This window comes from Globicephala melas, chromosome 4, assembly GCF_963455315.2.
Source record: "Globicephala melas chromosome 4, mGloMel1.2, whole genome shotgun sequence".
Lineage (NCBI taxonomy): Eukaryota > Metazoa > Chordata > Mammalia > Artiodactyla > Delphinidae > Globicephala > Globicephala melas.
Genome location: NC_083317.1, coordinates 47,889,093 through 47,911,796, shown reverse-complemented (window position 1 = coordinate 47,911,796; position 22,704 = coordinate 47,889,093). Strand labels below are relative to the sequence as shown.

The following is a 22,704-nucleotide window of genomic DNA, read 5'->3' as shown; positions in this document are numbered from 1 at the left end:
TATGGGCTAGTGGAAAGAAAGTGGGCTTTTGAGTTAGGCAGTCCTGAATATAAATGTCACTGTCTGTCACTTACTAGGTTTCTGACTTTAGTTAAGTTACTGTTTAATTTTCTTTTTGACTATGTAGCACACTCAGATGGCTCAAAATTTTAAAGGTACAAATCATCATAGAGAGACAAGACCCCTCCTACAACTATCCCTAGTCACCAAGCTTTTATCTCCGGCGGTATTCAATGTTTCTTGTGTATACTTCCAGATTTAGACTATGCATACACCAGCAAATGTATATTTTTTCCTGATTTTGAAGCAAAGGATAACATGATACTTCTATATCTTACTTAAAAACACATCTTGGAGATCATTCCATATCAGAATATAAAGATTATCCTCATGATTTTTTATGGCTGCATATTATTCCATTATTTAATTATACCGTAAATTATTTAAACTGTCTTATTAATAAGCATTTTTTAAAGTTTAATGTTTAAAAAATATTTGAATAGTTCTTTAACCTCATTGCATCTGTTTTTGTTTTTGTCTTTTTGTTATTGTTGGTGATAGTTTTGGTGGTATTCTTTTTCTCATCTGTGAAGGGTAGTAATCATCTGGCATTGTTGTAAGAATAAATTCATTCATTTAATAAGTATTTACAGAGTACATGCTATGTGCCAGACATTGTTCTAGATAACAAGATATTAGCAGTGAATGAAAAAACAAACTGCCTTTCTTTAGTGAATTTATTCTAATGCAGAAAATAAATAAAACTAATGAATTAATAAGATATATACTATAACAGAAGTTAGCAAGTGCTGTGAAGAAAAATAAAGTGGGTAATGAGGGTAGGTATTACTATGTATATGTATATGTGTGTCTGTGTGTCTGTGTGTGTGCCTGGCGGACCAGGGGAGGAAATGTTTCATTTTAAATAGAGTGGTCAGGAAAACACTTATGGAAAAAAATATTTGAGTAAAGATCTGAAGTAGGTGAGGGGGAAGGGTGTTCTAGGCAGAGGGAACAGCAAGTGCAAAGGCTCTGAGTTGAGAGCGTAAGCAAAGAGGCCAGTGTGGCTAGAACAGAGTACGAAGTAGATGGGATTAGTAAAAAGATGCAAATTATGTCAGGGCTTTATAGGTGACTGCATGTACTCTTGGCAAGAAGGAGAAACTTGACATGCTTGGTCTTTAGTTTTAAAAGTATTACTTTAGCTAGATGCAGGGATAAAAGAAGAGCACATGCCAAAGGAGAAAAACAGCTAGGAGTCTACTGCAACAATCAGGTGGCTTGGAACCAGGAAGAGGAGATGTTAAGAAATAGTCTGATTCCAGATATGTTTAAAAGTAAAACAAAAGGGGACTTCCCTGGTGGTCCAGTGGTTAAGACTCCATGCTCCCAATGTAGGGGGCCTGGGTTCGATCCCTCATCAGGAAACTAGATCCCACATGCCATGACTAAAAGCCTGCATGTGGCAACCAAAGATTCAACTAAGATCACGCATGCCACAATGAAGATCCTGCGTGCTGCAACTAAGACCCAGCGCAGCCAAATAAATAAATAAATATATATATTTTTAAAAAGTAAAGCAAAAGGATTTATTGATAGGTTAGATGGGAGATATAGGAGAGTTAAGAGTGACTACAAAATCTTTGGCTTGAGTACCTGGAAGGATGGAATTACTGTTACCTGAGTTGGCGAGGATGATGAGAAGAGCAGGTTTGGGAGGGAAGACCAGGAGATGTCTCATCACTTGTCCAGCCAACTGAAGGTGTCAGGTAGGCAGTAGGGTATTAACAAAATAATGTGAGAAGCGCTGGTATTATTTGGCAATCAATTAATGTCTGTTTTCTTTCCCTTGTAGGTAAACACCATTATTATACATGCCAAAGGATTTCTAAGCTGTTTTACATTGGAATGTTGTTACAATTTAAATTATTAGAAATCATATTTCTAATCTGAATGATCTAGAAGGAAATTGGAATGATTACAGATCTCTGTAATGAATTTTAAAAATGAAAAGGAGGAGATTGGTTCAAGATGGTGGAGTAGAAGGAGGTGCAATCACTCCTTCTTGAGAGAGCACCAGAATCACAACTAACTGCTGAACAATCAACTACAGGAAAACACTGGAACTCACCAAAAAAGATACCCCACAACCAAAGACAAAGGAGAAGTCACAATAAGATGATTCGAGGGGCACAAGCACAATAAAATCAAATCCCATAACCATTGCGTGGGTGACTCACAAACTGGAGAACAATTATAACACAGAAGTCCACCCACTGGAGTGAAGGTTCTGAGCCCCACATCAGGCTTCCCAACCTGGGGGTCCAGCAATGGGAGGAGGAATCCCCAGAGAATTGGACTTTGAAGTCAGGCAGGATTTGACTGCAGGACTTCAACAGGACTGGGGGAAACAGAGACTTCACTCTTGGAGGGCACACACAAAACCTTGTACATACCAGGACCCAGAGGGAAGGAGCAGTGACTCCATAGGAGACTGAACCAACCTACTTGCTAGTGTTGGAGGGTCTCCTGCAAAGGCAGGGAGGGGGTGGCTGTGGTTCCCCATGGGGACAAGGACACCGGCAGTAGAAGTTCTGGGAAGTACTCCTTGGTGTGAGTCCTCCCAAAGTCCACCATTAGCCCCACCAAAGAGCCTGTAGGCTCCAGTGCTGGGTTGCCTCATGCCAAATGACCAACAGGGAGAGAACACAGCCCCCCCCCCTTCAGCAGACAAACAGATTAAAGTTTTACTGAGCTCTGCCCACCAGAACAACACCCAGCTCTACCTACCACCAGTCCCTCCCATCACGAAGCTTGCAAAAGCCTCTTAGATAGCCTCATCCACTAGAGGACAGACAGCAGAAGCAAGAAGAACTACAATCCTGCAGCCTGCAAAACAAAAACCACAATCACAGAAAGACAGACAAAATGAAAAGGCAGAGGATTATGTCCTAGATGAAGGAACAAGATAAAACCCCAGAAGAGCAACTAAATGAAGTGGAGATAGGCAACTTTCCAGAAAAAGAATTCAGAATAATGATAGTGAAGATGATCCAGGACCTCGGAAAAAGGATGGAGGAAAGAATCGAGGATCTCCTCAATTAAACATCAAGAAACATCAAGAAATGTTTCTTAAACATTTGTTTTTTAACAAATGTTTTAACAAATGTTTGTTAACTATCAAGAAATGTTTAACAAAGACCTAGAAGAACTGAAGAACAAACAAATAGAGATGAACAATACAATAACTGAATTGAAAAATACACTAGAAGGAATCAATAGCAGAATAGCTGAGACAGAAGAACGGATTAGTGACCTGGAAGACAGAATGGTGGAAATCACTCCCAAAGAACAGAATAAAGAAAAAAGAATGAAAAGAAATGAAGATAGCCTAAGAGACCTCTGGGACAACAAATGCACCAACATTCAAGTTATAGGGGACCCAGATGGAGAAGAGAGAGAGAAAGAACCTGAGAAAATATTTGAAGAGATTACAGTAAAAAATTCCCTAAAATGGGAAAGGAAATAGTCACCCAAGTCCAGGAAGCACAGAGACTCCCAGGCAGGATAAACCCAAGGAGAAACACACCAAGACACATAGTAATCAAACTGACAAAAATTAAAGACAAAGAAAAATTATTAAAAGCAACAAGGAAAAAATGACAAATAACATACAAGGGAACTCCCATAAGGTTAACGGCTGATTTCTTAGCAGAAACTCTGCAGGCCAGAAGGGAGTGGCACAATATATTTAAAGTGATGAAAGGGAAGAAACTACAACCAAGAATACTCGACCCAGCAAGGCTCTCATTCAGATTTGATGGAGAAATCAAAAGCTTTACAGACAAGCAAAAGCTAAGTGATTTCAGCACCACCAGACCAGCTTTGCAACAAATGCTAAAGGAACTCCTCTCGGCGGGAAAGAGACTAGCAACTTAAAACAACCTTGTACATACATAGACTGCTATATCAGAACCTCATGTGAACAGCAAACCCCAAAACTACAATAGATAACCATACAGAAAAGAAAAAGCAACCCAAACACAACACTAAAGATAGTCATCAAACCACAAGAGAACAAAAGAGGAAGGAAAGAAAAAAGACATAAAACAACAAACCCAAAACAATTAAGAAAATGGCAATAGGAGCACACATATCGATAATTACCTTAACTGTAAATGGATTAAATGCACCAACCAAAAGATGTAGACTGACGGGATATGAAAACAAGACCCGTACATATGCTGTCTACAAGAGACCCACCTCAGAGCTAGGGACACATACAGACTGAAAGTCAGGGGATGGAAGAAGGTATTCCATGCAAATGGAAATCAAAATAAAGCTGGAGTAGCAATACTCATATCAGACAAAATAGACTTAAAAATAAAGACTGTTATAAGAGACAAAGAAGGACACTATGTAATGATCAAGGGATCAATCCAAGAAGAAGATATAACAATTATAAATATATATGCACCCAACATAAGAGCACCTCAATACATAAGGCAAATGTTAACAGCCATAAAGGAAGAAATCGACAGTAACACAATAATAGTGGGGGACTTTTAACACTCCACTTTTGTCAATGGACAGATCATCCAGACAGAAAATCAACAAGGAAACAAAGGCCTTAAATGACACATTAGATCAGATGGACTTAATTGATATTTATAGAGCACTCCATCCAAAAGCAGAAGAATACACATTTTTCTCAAGTGCACACGGAACATGCTCCAGGATTGACCACATACTGGGCCACAAGGGAGCCTCGGTAAATTTAAGAAAATTGAAATCATATCAAGTATCTTCTACGACCACACTATGAAATTAGAAACAAACTACAAGAAAAAAACTATAAAAACCACAAACGCTTGCAGGCTAAGCAATATGTTACTCAACAACAAATGGATCACTGAAGAAAGCAAAGAGGAAATCAAAAAATACCTAGAGACAAATGAAAATGAAAGCACAATGATCCAAAACCTATGTGATACAGCAAAAGCAGTTCTAAGAGAAAAGTTTATAGCAATACAATATTACCTCAGGAAACAAGAAAAATCTCAAATAAACAACCTAACCATATACCTAAAGCAACTAGACGAAGAAAAAAACCAAAAGTTAGTAGAAGGAAAGAAATCATAAAGATCAGAGCAGAAATAAATGAAATAGAAACGAAAAAAACAATAGCAAAGATCAATGAAACTAAAAGCTGGTTCCTTGAAAAGATAAACAAAATTGATAAACCTTTAGCCAGACTCATCAAGGAAAATAGGGAGAGGACTCAAATCAATAAAATTAGAAATGAAAAAGGAGAAGTTACAACTGACACCAGAGAAATACAAAGGATCATAAGAGACTACTATATGCAACAGTATGCCAATGAAATGGACAAACTGGAAGAAATGGACAAATTCTTAGAAAGGTACAATCTCCCAAGACTGAATCAGGAAGAATTACAAAATATGAGCAGACCAATCGCAAGCACTGAAATTGAAACTGTAATTTAAAAACTCCCAACAAACAAAAGTCCAGGACCTGATGGCTTCACAGGAGAATTCTATCAAACATTTAGAGAAGAGCTAACACCTATCTTTCTGAAACTGTTCCAAAGAACTGCAGAGGAAGGAGACTTCCCAAACTCATTCTATGTGGCTACCATTACCCTGATAACAAAACCAGACAAAGATACCACTCAAAAAGAAAATTACAGGCCAATATCACTGATGAACATAGACACAAAAATCCTCAGTTGCTAGTATTTTACTAGAAATTCGAATCCAATAATACATTAAAAGAATCATACACCATGATCAAGTGGGATTTATCCCAGGGATGCAAGGATTTTTCAATATCCACAAATCAATCAGTGTGATACACCACATCAACAAATTGAAGAATAAAAACCAAATGATGAGCTCAATAGATGCACAAAAATCTTTTGACAAAATTCAACACCCATTTATGATAAAAACTCTCCAGAAAGTGGGCATACAGGGAACCTACTTCAACATAATAAAGGCCATATACGACAAACCTACAGCTATCATCATATCAATGGTGAAAAGCTGAAAGCATTTCCTCTAAGATCAGGAACAGGACAAGGATGCCCACTCTCACCACTTTTATTCAGCATAGTTTTGCAAGTCCTAGCTATGGCAACCAGGAAAGAAATAGAAATAAAAGAATCCAAATTGGAAAAGAAGAAGTTAAAATGTCACTGTTTATAGATGACATGATACTATACATAGAAAATCCTAAAGATACTATCAGGAAACTGCTAGAGCTCATCAGTGAATCTGGTAAAGTTGCAGGCTACAAAATTAATACACAGAAATCTGTTGCATTTATATACACTAACAATGAAAGATCAGAAAGAGAAATTCAAGAAACAACCCCATTTACCATTGCATCAAAAAGAATAAAATATCTGGGAATAAACATACCTAAGGAGACAAAAGACCTGTACTCTAAAAATTATAAGACACTGATGAAAGAAATTGAAGACACAAACAGATGGAAAGATAAACCATGTTCTTGGATTGGAAGAATAAATATTGTCAAAATCACTATACTACCCAATGCAAACTACAGATTCAATGCAATCCTATCAAATTACTAATGGCATTTATCACAGAAATAGAACAAAAAATCTTAAAATTTTTATGGAGACACAAAAGACCCTGAATAGCCAAAGCAATCATGAGAATGAAAAATGGAGCTGGAGGAATCAGGCTCCCTGACTTCAGACTATACTACAAAGCTATAGTCATCAAAACAGTATGATACTGGCACAAAAATAGAACTATAGCTCAATGGAACAGGATAGAAAGCCCAGAAATAAACCCATGCACCTATGGTCAATTAATATACGACAAAGGAGGCAAGACTTTACAATGGTGGAAAGACAGTCTCTTCAACAAATGGTGCTGGGAAAACTGGACAGCTACATGTAAAAAAATGAAATTAGATCATTCTTTAACACCATACACAAAAATAAGCTCAAAATGGATTAACGACCTAAATGTGAGACCAGACACTATTAAACTCCTAAAGGAAAACGTAGGCAGAACACTCCCTAACATAAATTGCAGCAATATTTTTTCTGACCCATCTCCCAGAGTAATGGAAATAAAAACAAAAATAAACAAATGGGACCTAATTAAACTCAAAAGCTTTTGCATAGCAAAGGAAACCATAAACAAAACAAAAAGACAGCCCACAAATTGGGAGAAAATATTTGTAAATCATGTGACTGACAAGGGATTAGTCTCCAAAATTTACAAAAAGCTCATGTGGCTTAATATCATGAAAACAAACAACCCAATCAAAAAATGGGCAGAAGACCTAAATAGACATTTTTCCAAGGAAGACATATGGATGGCCAAGAGGCGCATGAAAAGATGTTCAACATTGCTAATGATTAGAGAAATGCAAGTAAAAACTACAATGAGATATCACCTCACACCAGTCAAAATGGCTATCATTTAAAAATTCACAAACAGTAAATCCTGGAGAGGGTGTGGAGAGAAAGGAACCCTCCTAACTGTTAGTGGGATCATAAATTGGTATGGCCACTATGGAGAGCAGTATGCAGGGGCCTTAAAAAACTAAAAATAGAGTTATCATATGACCCTGCTATCCTACTCCTGGGCATATATCCAGAGAAAAACATGGTCTGAAAGGATACATGCACCCCAATGTTCATTGTAGCACTGTTTATAATAGCCAAGACAGAGAAGCAACCTAAGTGTCCATGGACAGAGGAATGGATAAAGAAGATTTGGTACATATATACAATGGAATATTACTCAGCCGTAAAAAAGAATGAAATAATGCCATTTGCAGCAACATGGATGGACCTAGAGATTGTCATACTGACTGAAGTAAGTCAGACAGAGAAAGAGAAATATCGTATGATATCGCTTACATGCAGAATCTAAAAAAGAAATAATACAAATGAATGTATTTACAAAACAGAAATGGACTCACAGACTTAGAGAAGGAACTTATGGTTACCAGGGCGGGAAGAGTGGAGGGAAGGGTAGTAGGGAGTTTGGGATTGACATGTACAGACTACTATATTTAAAAAGGATAAACAACAAGGACCTACTGTATAGCGCAGGGAACTCTGCTCAATGTTATGTGGCAGCCTGGATGGGAGGGGAGTCTGGGCGAGAATGGATACATGTATATGTATGGCTGAGTTGCTTTGTTGTGCACCTGAAACTATCACAACATTGTTAATCGGCTATATTCCAATATAAAATAAAATGTTAAAAAAAATGAAAAGGAGTGCTTCCAATCCATTAATTATAGATTAGGTCCAGCCTTAAGTAAAATGGTGAGAAAGAATAAAATTTATCTTCAGGATTTTGGGCCTCCATGTCCTTTCATCTGTAACCAAAGGACAACCTTCCTGCCATCTTCAATCTCACAACTCCCGACACAGAAGAAATAGGAGGGCACTTGGCTAAGAATTTAATAAAATCCTGCTGAGAAGTACTTTCACATCTCTAGACACTTCTTTGGTGACTAAGCAAGTGGCCATCAAAGTTTTAAATTAAAAAGATGGACATATTTCTGACCCAGGCAGCCTAGAGAAACACAGTTTAAAAGGGGAGGACAGGATAGAGAAAGAAAATGAATATCCAACTCTATCGGATAAAGACAGACTTGCAAATTATGAAACAATTTAGACAAATATTTATCTTTATCTGTATGAGTCATGAGTTATTTAAACTTTAGACAACACAATTTCTAAGTATTACTATTTGTACTGTAGATCTGTGTGTGTGTGCATACAAATGTCTGTAAGTTTCCTCAGTTACCTCACACAGATGGGGAGACCTGGATGGGAAACAGGCTTGGATGCCTGTGGCCATGAGGAGGTGTGCACTAGGAAGGGACACCTCCTCACCTCCTCCATCCTTTGTACTACTTGGAGAGACAGTCAGACTGGATTTGTTCTCATGAGCCTCTCCCTTAGCTATTCTGAATCTAATCACCCAGATTTTGAAAAGCAGACTGCTGAGGAGACAGATGGATCCTCCAGGCAGAGTAACCCTTGTAGGAGTGGGATTTCTAGAATTGAGATTGGAGAGTCACAAGGTCAAGGTTGCATCTGACAAACATCTATGAACCTGAGGTCTGGAGAGCATCATAGGTGAACCTCAGATGAAGCGTTTAACTCCTTGGTGATTTTGTCATGAAACATGGGAAAAGACAGCTGTAGAAGATATAGCATATGCTTCCAGAAAATTCTTCCTCATGCATTATAATTTCCCAAGGGTTACCTCAACCCTTCAGGGAAGTCTGAAACAGCCTATATGGTGGGACAGAGATTTGAGGAATAGAGCATTAAATAGGAATGTGGCCTGCCCTGCAGTCGCCCCTTAATTGGGTCCTGGCAGAGATAGCAGTACATCAAGGGAACTGGGTTAGGGGTTTCGGGTATGACTGGCAGAACTGGGAGCCATGGTGGGGGGACAGGGAGTATGATATATTGAGGAGCAACTTCTGGGAAGATAACTCAAGAAAACCCAAAAAAGTCCCTCCTCTTTCTAAATATATCCTGAAGAAATGGGAGCCTTGATGTGTGTATAGGGTGGAAAGTGGGAGATAAGGGTCCAAGATGAAGCTGATATTCATGTTACACATCCTTTCCCCTCTTCCCAACTCTTATTATCAGTTGCCTAGTGTCTTCCCTAACATCTAATACTGTACTCAGGAAAGAATCTGCTCTCAATTATTTACATCTTGGTGTGAATAAATTTAAGACAGCAGGCTTCTTTCTACTGAAGACTTCTGTAGGAGTAGGTCTAGCCTTGTGGCTGGGTTAGGATAGGAAATTAATAATAATGCAATTTGAGGTGAATTACCTCTCCCATGAGATATTTGCATTTTACTCCTGATATCTAATTGTGGAATTAAAATTTTAAAACTCATTAAAAGATATTTAATCCCAATTAAACAGAGAAAATAGTGCCTAGAGTGTATGGCTCCTAAAATCAAGCCAGGCAGTTAGCTCCCTATTCTACACTTGGTCATGGTCAGCCCTGGAAATAGGTAAGCACTCTGACACCACAGCCTTCCCTTGGGTATACTTGCACATTTCCAAGAGTTTTGTTTTGATTAGAGTTGGTTTGGGACTTAAGGCAGAATCCAGGGATCCGAATGGTTGAATTTATAAAATAAGAAGGGAAGATAAATTAAAGAGCAGTTGCCATTTGGTAGCAGAAATACACATAGAGTTCAGCCCCACTTTCTTACTCTCCCCACATGGAAGGCAAATACCATGCATTCAGGTACTTCCATTATTGACAGTTAAATATTCATGCTGGAGTCACAGGGAGAATTTATGTGTGATAAATCATCATGAAATACTCATTATAATCATATCAACATAGAATTGGTTCATAAGCATGGATATTTCATGGATACTGCTCTTCAAACATTTTCAAGTGTGAAAATGCTTGCTTAACCCTTGCTTAACCCTTCATAGTAACCCCAGAGCAGGTATTACTATTATTGTTATTCCCATTTTCTAGATGAGAAAACTAAGATAAGGGGTCACTAATGATCACACTTCTTGTGTCCTGTGATTTTCAAACTTAATCAAAGAAGACAAATTTAATATTAAAAAGTTCACATTTATAAATTTAGAAGACAATTACTTGCTTTATGAAAGGATTTATCATAGGAAATTTTCATGCCACCATATTTAAAATATAATGTATTCTTTGAGAATTTGAAATACACAGTTATGACAATTATAAAGTGATATGCATATTACAGTGACACTTGGACTCAATGTCATTGAATAGTTACACTCATATCAAAGAAATGGACATTTGAAAAAATATAAACTTACATTTCCTCTCGCCGGTAGTCTAACTCCCACTGTGAATTATTCCCATTCTGAGAATAAATAATTCCCACTGTCACAGCTACCACTATAGCTGAGACTCCTATGTGATAAAGAGTCATAGAATTAATAATTTACCCAAGACTGGGATTAATTATAAAAGAACATGAATGAATTATACACCTGACCTTTTTCAGGATGTATTGTTCTTTCCACTATAGACAGTGTACTAAATGATCCTACAGATGTAGGTCAACAGTAGACATAGTTTTTCTGTGTTTTCCTTTCCCTATCAGTGTTGGCTATACATATCAATCCTATACTATTTCTGATTTCTTTGTAACTCTTACCACAATTTCCACTCTTAAATGGTCTAATTCCTCTTTCACTTGAATAAATTTAAATTTAGATAACACGAAAACAACTCTCCTTTGCTGGAACTCATTAAATTTGTCAAATTATTTTCCTTAAAAGAGTCACTCTGATTGCCTTGAAACATTTCTTTTAAAGTAGCTAGGAAAAGTAGGGTCAGGGTGGTGGTGGGATGAATTGGGAAATTGGGATTGACCTATATACACTAATATGTATAAAATAGATAACTAATAAGAAGCTGCTGTATTTTAAAAAATAAAATAAAATTCAAAAAAAAGAAATAAAGTTAATTTACAAAAAAAATAAAGTAGCTAGGAAGTTTATATGTGGTCTAAATCTCAAGTCAAATAAATAGAGATGTTAAAGGAAATGAACATCTTGAAGTTAGCTCATGATGTATCTAGTATAGCTGCCTTGATCACATCTGCCTTCTTCACAGGAGAAGACACTCCTTCACTAGACAGAAGGCACTCTTAGTGATTGCTGGATTTTCCATCTCCCCTACCACAGGGCCTTGTACTATTAGGTCTTCAATAGGTGTTTGTTTAAATTAAGTGATTTCAACAAAATTAAATTCCTGAGTAAGTGAAGAAGCAAACACTTACCTCATCCAATTAAAGAGATGAAAAGAATGAAATGCTGAGGAAAAGGCTTCATGGTCCTAATAAGAAGGAAATAGAGCTGGGCAGCACTGAGTCCCATCCAGGTAAATGTCACTAACACAAAATAGTGCAGCAAGATAGCAATCGCAGTGCATGTGGGATTTGAGATGACAACGGTGTCTTGTCTGGACATTTCATTATTGCTCAAGTCAGTATTATCAGTGTCACTATAGTGTCTTTAAGTTCTTATTGGAGTTTTTGATTCCAAACACAAACAGGAGGTTGAAAATCAACATGGATGTGCACAGATTGACCAATACCCAGGTTACTGAGGTTTTTCTGACTTTCCTGAAAATAAATAAATAAATAAAATTAATAAACAAAACAACTACAAAAAATACTCCAGTGAAATCATGAGGCAACAAAAGAATATTATTACCCACTGTAAATCTAGCTCATAGCTCAGTGGGCCAGCTGGTAAACGGACCTTCCCAACTACACCAGAGAAACATTCTCTTCTTATCTGATTCTCACAAAGTGAGTTTGAGAAAACAGGTTGATTCCTCCTTTCTTGAACCTGTCTTTTAATCCAAGGTGATAGCTGTTTTTCAGAGATGCCCTCCTGTGAACTCTACTTCCTGGAGTTTATGCCCAGTGTAGCCCCCTCCCAGGGCTGTCCAGTGACTTGATATAACTAACAGAATGCAGCAGAAGGCCTGGCAGCCAGGGCCAACTTATCCATCAGACAGTGGTGCTTAGCGTCCACAATATGTTTATACTTCTGTGGTCCACAACAAGGTCTTCTAATGTAAAACATGCCCAAGGACTGTTCCTTCATCTGAAGATATAATTTGTGGGTGTAGAACCAAGTTCTCTTTGAAACTCATGACATATCACAGGTCTCTCCGGTATTAAAGAAAGTTATAAAATTTCATTCACTACCATCTAGATCCTTATGAATTTTTCAGATTATAAGCCCTCTTGAAATAAATATTTCACTATTAATGTGCTTAAAGTTCTAACACCTTCAAGAACTTCTCTATTTCTAAGGTCTCAGAATTTGATGAACAAATCTGTTTGCTAATTATATATCCTTTACGGTCCTACCACAACATTCCACCATGGTCCTACTTAGTCTTTGGATTCCCACACTGAATAAAAAGCTTGTATTAAAACAGAACTCTGTCCATCCTCATGATATTTTAGTTGAGATTTTCTGGATAATTCAAAATTTTATTAAGCCTTCTGAAAATTTTAATGGGCAGAAATGCAAAAAGCTTTCAGAAGAATCCATTTATATAAAAGTAAAGTTAGTTTTTAATTTTTCTCCAATTTCAAACATAAATTATCTACAGCGAGAACAGGCTATTTTCAAACGGGTCTTCTGTATATTATTATATTCTGTGCATTTTTATTATATGTACAGAAATATATAATATATATACTATCTATGACAGCAAAACTGCTAAAAACAAGTTGATAGAGGACACACACACACACACACACACAAATATGATGACAATTGGAGAGTGAGATTTTAGGCAAAGAAACTATCTGGTTGGTCAAAAAGTTCATTCTGGTTTTTCCATGCCATCTTACAGAAAAACCCAGATGAACTTTTTGGCCAAACCAATAGTTATGCAGCTACCACAACTTACTCACATGGAACCAAATAACTGTCTGTTCAAGTGTCTTTACAAATGAAAAGACAGATACAAGAGCCATTTTACTTTACATGACAGACATAATTATATGGCATGTAATTTTCCTTCAAGGCACTTACCACAATTTTTAATTATATATTTATTTCTGTATATACTTGTACAATGTCTGTCTTCCCCCCGAGAATGTAAATTCCAAGGGAGAGGGGAGTTTATATGTCTTGTTCATAGTTTTGTATTTACCTCCTCACATGTTGCTTGGCACATAGTAAGCACTCAATGTAAAAATCTTAAACGAAGGGCAAGAGACTCATTAAGTGTGAAAGGTAAAGAAAAGAATCAAAAATAATTCTGGGTCTCTGGACAAACAGCTGATTCTAGGTATGGGGGAGAAAAAGTGAAAGATGTACCTGGTCCATCTTGCTGTGCCTTAAATAAGGAAACGCTTATAGACTGATAGGGACATGAAAAAACAACATGAAAGGACTCCCTCCAGCTACACTGGAGAGTACACTTCTTTCCAAAGTAATATAGTGACTAAATATAGAAAGAATGATAGATTAGAGATCATCATTCACCCACCAATGTAATCATATATACCAGTTAGGATCATCAGTGAATACCAAAACCACTGAGTAAAAGTTGGGGAACAGAATATTCACACAGTCCCAAAGTTTCACTGCATGGATTGCCTATTATTTACAAAGGGAAAAATTGAGACTTTACAGTATAGAAATCTACAAGACACTACTTAAACAAGGAAGCAAATGACACAGCAATAACGGGACAAACTGACATCATGCACTTCTTGCTGTGCCACAATGAAAAAGACTTAATGATTAGAATTCTCATCAAAAATATGTAACCTGTACCTAATCATTGGAAAATTTCCGAGAAATTTTATATTGTAGAATATTCTACCTTCTATAAAATAACTAACCTGAACACTTCAAATATTTTATTTTAATGTCATGAAAGACCAAAACAAACAAATTTAAAAAGCAGAGGAATTATTCTAGGCTAAAGACAACTAAAGAGACACAACTACTAAATAAATTGGGGAGGGAACAGCTAAAATGGACATTATTGGAACAGCTGGAGAAATTTGAATATGGACATTAACATGATAACATTATATTAATGTTAAATTCTTGAGTAAAATATTCTGAGTGAGGATAATAATATTATACTATCTAGGAGTGCCCTTGTTTTTGGGAGATGCATACATGCTTGAAGAATTTAGAGATGACAGTCATGATGTTTACAACTTACTTTCAAAATTTCAGGAAAAAAAAGAAAAAGAAAGAAGGCAAAATATTAACAACTGGTGAATCAAGGTGAAGGGTATTTGGGTGTTCACTTAGTCTCTTTCAACACTTCTACAGACTTTTAATTTTTTTAAATAAACTTCAGGAAAAAATGTTTAAATGGCAATATCTTTAGAACAAAAAATTCCAGAATCTACACATCTGAGAAAACAGTTGTGAAGGAATTTATTAGAGAGAAATAATTCTGAAGGAAAGAAGCATTGTGATACATCTTGAGTTTGGGAGGAAAAACCAGATGAGAAAACATTTTCTTTTAGATTCCATATACATGTGTTAGCATACGATATTTGTTTTTCTCTTTCTGACTTACTTCACTCTGTATGACAGACCCTAGGTCCATCCACCTCACCATAAATAAATCAATTTCATTTCTTTTTATGGCTGAGTAGTAGTCCATTGTATATATGTGCCACATCTTCTTTATCCATTCATTTGTCAATGGACACTTAGGTTGCTTCCATGTCCTGGCTATTGTAAATAGAGCTGCAATGAACATTGTGGTACATGACCTTTTTATTTATTTATTTTTTTTTTGCGGTACGCGGGCCTTTCACTGTTGTGGCCTCTCCCGTTGTGGAGCACAGGCTCCGGACACACAGGCTCAGAGGCCATGGCTCACGGGCCTAGCTGCTCCGCGGCATGTGGGATCTTCCCAGACCGGGGCACGAACCCGTGTCCCCTGCATCGGCAGGCGGATTCTCAACAACTGCACCACCAGGGAAGCCCCATGACTCTTTTGGAAGTATGGTTTTCTCAGGGTATATGCCCAGTAGTGGGATTGCTGGGTCATATGGTAGTTCAATTTTTAGTTTTTTTTTTTTTTTTTTTTTGCGGTACGCGGGCCTCTCACTGCTGTGGCCTCTCCCGTTGCGGAGCACAGGCTCCAGACGCGCAGGCTCAGCGGCCATGGCTCACGGGCCCAGCCGCTCCGCGGCATGTGGGATCCTCCCAGACCGGGGCACGAACCCGCGTCCCCTGCATCGGCAGGCGGACTCTCAACCACTGCGCCACCAGGGAAGCCCCAATTTTTAGTTTTTTAAGGAACCTCCATACGGTTCTCCATAGTGGCTATATCAATTTACATTCCCACCAACAGTGTGAGAGGGTTATCTTATCTCCACATCCTCTCCAGCATTAATTGTTTGTAGATTTTCTGATGATGCCCATTCTAACCGGTGTGAGGTGATACCTCATTGTAGTGTTGATTTGCATTTCTCTAATGATTAGTGTGTTCAGCATCCTTTCATGTGTTTATTGGCAAACTATATATCTTCTTTGGAGAAATGTCTATTTAGGTCTTCTGCCCATTTCTGGATTGGGTTGTTTGTCTTTTTGATATTGAGCTGCTTGTATAATTTGGAGATTAATCCTTTGTCAGTTGTTTCATTTGCAAATATTTTCTCCCATTCTGAGGGTTGTCTTTTGGTCTTGTTTATGGTTTACTTTGCTGTGCAAAAGCTTTGAAGTTTCACTAGGTCCCATTTGTTTATTTTTGTTTCTATTTCCATTTCTCTAAGAGGTGGGTCAAAAAGGATCTTGCTGTGATTTATGTCATAGAATGTTCTGCCTAAGTTTTCATCTAAGAGTTTCATAGTGTCTGGCCTTACATCTAGGTCTTTAATCCACTTTGAGTTTATTTTTGTGTGTGGTGTTAGGGAGTGATCTAATCTCATACTTTTACATGTAGCTGTCCAGTTTTCCCAGCACCACTTATTGAAGAGGCTGTCCTTTCTCCATTGTATATTCTTGCCTCCTTTTTCAAAAATAAGGTGACCATATGTGCGTTCGTTTATCTCTGGGCTTTCTACCCTGTTCCATTGATCTATATTTCTGTTTTTCTGCCAGTACCATACTGTCTTGACTACTGTAGCTTTGTAGTATAGTCTGAAGTCTGTGAGACTGATTCCTCCAGCTCCGCTTTTCTTTCTCACGATTGCTTTGGCTATTTGGCATCTTTTGTGTTTCCATACAAATTGTGAATTTTTTTGCTCTAATTCTGTGAAAAATGCCATTGGTAGTTTGATAGGGATTGCGTTGAATCTGTAGATTGCTTTGGGTAGTATAGTCATTTTCACAGTGTTGATTCTTCCAATCCAAGAACATGGTATATCTCTCCATCTGTTTGTATCATCTTTAATTTCTTTCATCAGTGTCTTAAGTTTCCTGCATACAGGTCTTTTCTCTCCTTAGGTAGGTTTATTCCTATGTATTTTACTCTTTTTGTTGCAATGGTAAATGGGAGTGTCTCCTTAATTTCTCTTTCATATTTTTCATCATTAGTGTATGGGAATGCAAGAAATTTCTGTGCATTAATTTTGTATCCTGCTACTTTACCAAATTCATTGATTAGCTTTAGTAGTTTTCTGGTAGCATCTTTAGGATTCTCTATGTTTAGTATCATGTCATCTGCAAACAGTGACAGTTTTACTTCTTTTCCAATTTGTATTCCTTTTCTTTTTCTTCTCTGATTGCTGTGGCTAAAACTTCCAAAACGATGTTGAATAATAATGGTGAGTGGGCAATTTTGTCTTGTTCCTCATCTTAGAGGAAATAGTTTCAGTTTTTCACCATTGAGAACGATGTTGGCTGTGGGTTTGTCATATATGGCCTTTATTATGTTGAGGTAAGTTCCCTCTCTGTCTACTACCTGGAGGGTTTTTATCATAAATGGGTGTTGAATTTTGTTGAAAGCTTTTTCTGCATGTATTGAGACGATCAATTGGTTTTTCTCCTTCAATTTGTTGATATGGTGTATCACATTGATTGATTTGTGTATATTAAAGAATCCTTGCATTCCTGGGATAAACCCCACTAGATCATGGTGTATAATCTTTTTAATGTGCTGCTGGATTCTGTTTGCTAGTATTTTGTTGAGGATTTTTGCACCTATGTTCATCAGTGATATTGGCCAGTAGTTTTCTTCTTTTGTGACATCTTATGTCTGGTTTTGGTATCAGGGTGATGGTGGCCTCGTAGAATGAGTTTGGGAGTGTTCCTCTCTGCTATATTCTGGAAGAGTTTGAGAAGCATAGGTGTTAGCTCTTCTCTAAATGTTTGATAGAATTCACCTGTGAAGCCATCTGATCCTGGGCTTTTGTTTGTTGGAACATGTTTAATCACAGTTTCAATTTCAGGGCTTGTGATTGGTCTGTTTATATTTTCTGTTTCTTCCTGGTTCAGTCTCAGAAGGTTGTGCTTTTCTAAGAATTTGTCCATTTCTTCCAGGTTGTCCATTTTATTGGCATAGAGTTGCTTGTAGTAGTTTCTTAGGATGCTTTGTATTTCTGCAGTGTCTGTTGTAACTTCTCCTTTTTCATTTCTAATTTTATTGATTTGAGTGCTCTCCCTCTTTTTCTTGATGAGCCTGGCTAATGGTTTATCAATTTTGTTTATCTTCTCAAAGAACCAGCTTTTAGTTTTATTGATCTTTGCTATCATTTCCTTCATTTCTTTTTCATTTATTTCTGATCTGATCTTTATGATTTCTTTCCTTCTGCTAACTTTGGGGTTTTTTTGTTTTTATTTCTCTATTTGCTTTAGATGTAAGGTTAGATGTTTTTTGAGATGTTTCTTGTTTCTTTTTTTTTTGGCTATGTTGGGTCTTCATTGCTGCACACGGGCTATCTCTAGTTGCGGCAAGCAGGGGCTATTCTTTGTTGCGGTGCACAGGCTTCTCATTGCGGTGGATTCTCTTGTTGCAGAGAATCAGCTCTAGGCATTCAGGCTTTGGCACCTGTGGCACTCGGGCTCAGTAGTTGTGGCTCGTGGGCTCTAGAGCGCAGGCTCAGTAGTTGTGGCACACAGGCTTAGCTGCCCCCATGGTATGTGGGATCCTCCCAGACCAGGGCTCTAACCCACGGCCCCTGCACCAGCAGGCAGATTCTTAACCACTGCGCCAGTAGGGAAGTCCAAGATGTTTCTTGAGGTAGGATTGTATTGCTATAAACTTCCCTCTTAGAACTGCTTTTGCTGCATCCCATAGGTTTTTGGGAGTGGTGTTTCATTGTCATTTGTGTCTAGGTATTTTTTGATTTCCTCTTTGATTTCTTCAGTGATCTCTTGGTTATTTAGTAGTGTATTGTTTAGCTTCCACGTGTTTGTATTTTTTACAGATATTTTCCTGTAATTGATATCTAGTCTCATAGCATTGTGGTCAGAAAACATACTTCATACGATTTCAATTTTCTTAAATTTACCAAGGCTTGATTTGTGACCCAAGATATGATCTATCCTGGAGAATGTTCCATGAGCACTTGAGAAAAATGTGTATTCTGTTGTTTTTGGATAGAATGTCCTATAAATGTCAATTAAGTCCATCTTGTTTAATGTATTATTTAAAGCTTGTGTTTCCTTATATATTTTCATTTTGGATGATCTGTCCATTGGTGAAAGTGGGGTGTTAAAATCCCTGAATATAACTGTGTTATTTTCAATTTCCCCTTTTATGGCTGTTAGCATTTGCCTTATGTATTGAGGTGCTCCTAGGTTGGGTGCATATATACTTACAATTGTTACATCTTTTTCTTGGATTGATCCCTTGATCATTTTGTGGTGTCCTTCTTTCTCTCTTGTAATAGTCTTTACTTTAAAGTCTATTTTGCCTGATATGAGAACTGCTACTCCATCTTTCTTCTGATTTCCATTTGCATGAAATTTCTTTTTCCATCCCCTCACTTTCAGTGTGTATGTGTCCCTAGGTCTGAAGTGGGTCTCTTGTAGACAGCATATATACAGGTCTTGTTCTTGTATCCATTCAGCCAGTCTATGTCTTTTGGTGGGAGTATTTAATCCATTTACATTTAAGGTAATTATCGATATGTATTTTCCTATTCCCATTTTCTTGATTGTTTTAGGTTTGTTATTGTAGGTCTTTTCCTTCTCTTGTGTTTCCTGCTTAGAGAAGTTCCTTTAGCATTTGTTGTAAAGCTGGTTTTGTGGTGCTGAATTCTCTTAACTTTTGCTTGTCTCTGAAGGTTTTAATTTCTCCTTTGAATCTGAATGAGATCTTTGCTGGGTAGAGGAATCTTGGTTGTAGGTTTTTCCGTTTCATCACTTTAAATATGTCCTGCCACTCCCTTCTGGCTTGCAGAGTTTCTGCTGAGAAATCAGCTATTAACCTTATGGGGATTCCCTTGTATGTTATTTGGTGCTTTTCCCTTGCTGCTTTTAATATTTTTTCTTTGTATTTAATTTTTGATAGTTTGATTAATGTGTGTCTTGGCGTGTTTCTCATTGGATTTATACTGTATGGGACTCTCTGTGCTTCCTGGACTTGACTATTTCCTTTCCCATATTAGGGAAGTTTTCAACTATAATCTCTTCAAATGTTTTCTCAGTTCCTTTCTTTTTCTCTTCTTCTGGGACCCCTATAATTCAAATGATGGGACATTTAATGTTGTCCCAGAGGTCTCTGAGACTGTCCTCAAGTCTTTTCATTCTTTTTTCTTTATTCTGCTCTGCAGTAGTAATTTCCACTATTTTATCTTCCACGCCACTTATCCGTTCTTCTGTCCCAGTCATTCTGCTATTGATTCCTTCTAGAGAATTTTTAGTTTCATTTATTGTGCTGTTCATCATTGTTTGTTTGCTCCTTAGGTCTTCTAGGTCCTTGTTAAATGTTTCTTGTATTTCCTCCATTCTATTTCCAAGATTTTGGATCATCCTTACTATCATTACTCTGACTTCTTTTTCAGGTAGACTGCCTATTTCCTCTTCATTTGTTAGGGGTGATGGGTTTTTACCTTGCTCCTTCATCTGCTGTGTATTTCTCTGCCTTCTCATTTTGCTTAACTTACTGCATTTGGCGTCTCCTTTTCGCAGGCTGCATGTTCATAGTTCCCACTTTTTCCCCCGCAGTGGGTGAGGTTGGTTCAGTGGGTTTTGTAGGCTTCCTGGTGGAGGGGACCACTGCCTGTGTTCTGGTGGATGAGGCTAGATGTTGCCTTTCTGCTGGGCAGGACCACGTCCAGTGGTGCTGTGTGGGGTGTCTGTGACCTTATTATGATTTTAGGCAGCCTCTTTGCTGATGGATGGGGTTGTGTTCCTGTCTTTCTGTTTGGTATGGGGTGTCAAGAACTGTAGCTTGCTGGTCATTGAGTGCAGCTGGGTCTTAGCACTGAGATGGAGATCTCTGGAAGAGCTTTCGCCATTTGATATTAGGAGCAGCCTGGAGGTCTCTGGTGGTCCAATGTCCTGAACTCAGCTCTCCCACCTCAGATGCTCAGGCCTGACACCTGGCTGGAGCACCAAGACCCTGTCAGCCACACGGCTTAGAAGAAAAGGGAGAAATAAGGGGCTTCCCTGGTGGTGCACTGGTTAAGATCCACCTGCCAATGCAGGGGACACAGCTTCGAGTACTGGCCCTGGAAGATCCCACATGCCGCAGAGCAACTAAGCCCATGTGCCACAACTACTGAGCCTGTGCTCTAGAGCCCGCAAGCCACAACTACTGAGCCCATGAGCTACAACTACTGAGCTCATGAGCCACAACTACTGAGTCCATGAGCCACAACTACTGAGCCCGCGTGCCACAGCTACTGAGCCCATGTGCCTAGAGCCCGCGCTCCTCAACAATAGAAGCCACTGCAATGAGAAGCCCGCGCACCACACTGAAGAGTAGCCAAAGAAGTGCACAGCAATGAAGAACCAAAGCAGCCAAAAATAAATAAATAAAATAAATTTCTAAAAAAATAAATAAATAAAATGGTTAATTTTATATCCTAAATTTAAAAAAAAAAGAAAAGGGAGAAATAAACAGAAAAAATATAAATAAATAAAATAAAGTTATAAAATAAAAAATTTAAAAAAGAAAGAGAGGGCAATGAAACCAATAAACAAATCCACCAATAATAACAAGTGCTAAAAAGTATAATAATAATTTTTTAAAATGAAGGACAGAACCCTAGGACAAATGATAAAAGCAAAGCTATACAGACAAAATCACACAAAAAAGCATACACATACACACACACAAAAAGAGAAAAAGGAAAAAAAATATATATATATATATAAAGGAAGAGAGCAACCAAATCAATAAACAAATCTACCAAGATAATAAGCTCTAAATACTAAACTAAGATAAACATAAAACCAGAAACAAATTAGATGCAGAAAGCAAACCCCAAGTCTACAGCTACTTCCAAAGTCCACCGCCTCAATTTTGGGATGATTCGTTGTCTATTCATGTATTCCACAGATGCAGGGTACATCAAGTTGATTGTGGAGGTTTAATCCACTGTTCCTGAGGCTGCTGGGAGAGACTTCCCTTTCTCTTCTTTGTTTGCACAGCTCTTGGGGTTCAGCTTTGGATTTGGCCCTGCCTGTGCATGTAGGTCACCTGAGGGTGTCTGTTCTTTGCTGAGACAGGACCGAGTTAAAGTAGCAGCTGATTAGGGGGCTGTGGCTCACTTAGACCAGCAGGAGGGAGGGGTACAGAATGTGGGGCAAGCCTGCAGCGACAGAGGGCAGCATGATGTTGCAACAGCCTGAGGCACACTGTGTATTCTCCCGGGGAAGTTGTCCCTGGATCACGGGACCCTGGCAGTGGCGGGCTGCACAGGCTCCCGGGAGGGGAGGTGTGAATAGTGATCTGTGTTTGCACACAGGCTTCTTGGTGGCTGCAGCAGCAGCCTTGGTGCTTCATGCCCGTCGCTGGTGCCCGCGCTGATAGCTATGGCACACGCCTGTCTCTGGAGCTCATTTAGGTGGTGCTCTGAATCCCCTCTCCTCGTGCACCCGGAAACAATGGTCTCTTGCCTCTTAAGCAGTTCCAGACTTTTTCCTGGACTCCCTCCCGGCTAGCTGTGGAGCACTAGCCCCCTTCAGGCTGTGCACCAGCCAACCCCAGTCCTCTCCCTGGGATCTGACTTCCGAAGCTG

General features: G+C 38.3%; 1 protein-coding gene across 1 annotated transcript in view; it reads right to left on the bottom strand.

Annotated features, from left to right (window-relative positions):
• The window catches only part of ADGRG7 (adhesion G protein-coupled receptor G7), an 88,842-nt gene that overhangs the window by 22,885 nt on the left and 43,253 nt on the right, over positions 1 to 22,704 (bottom strand). Inside the window, 3 exon segments of the mRNA XM_060297501.1 lie at positions 10,871 to 10,967; positions 11,842 to 12,071; positions 12,073 to 12,186. Of these exon segments, the coding sequence (XP_060153484.1) occupies positions 10,871 to 10,967; positions 11,842 to 12,071; positions 12,073 to 12,186 (441 nt within the window).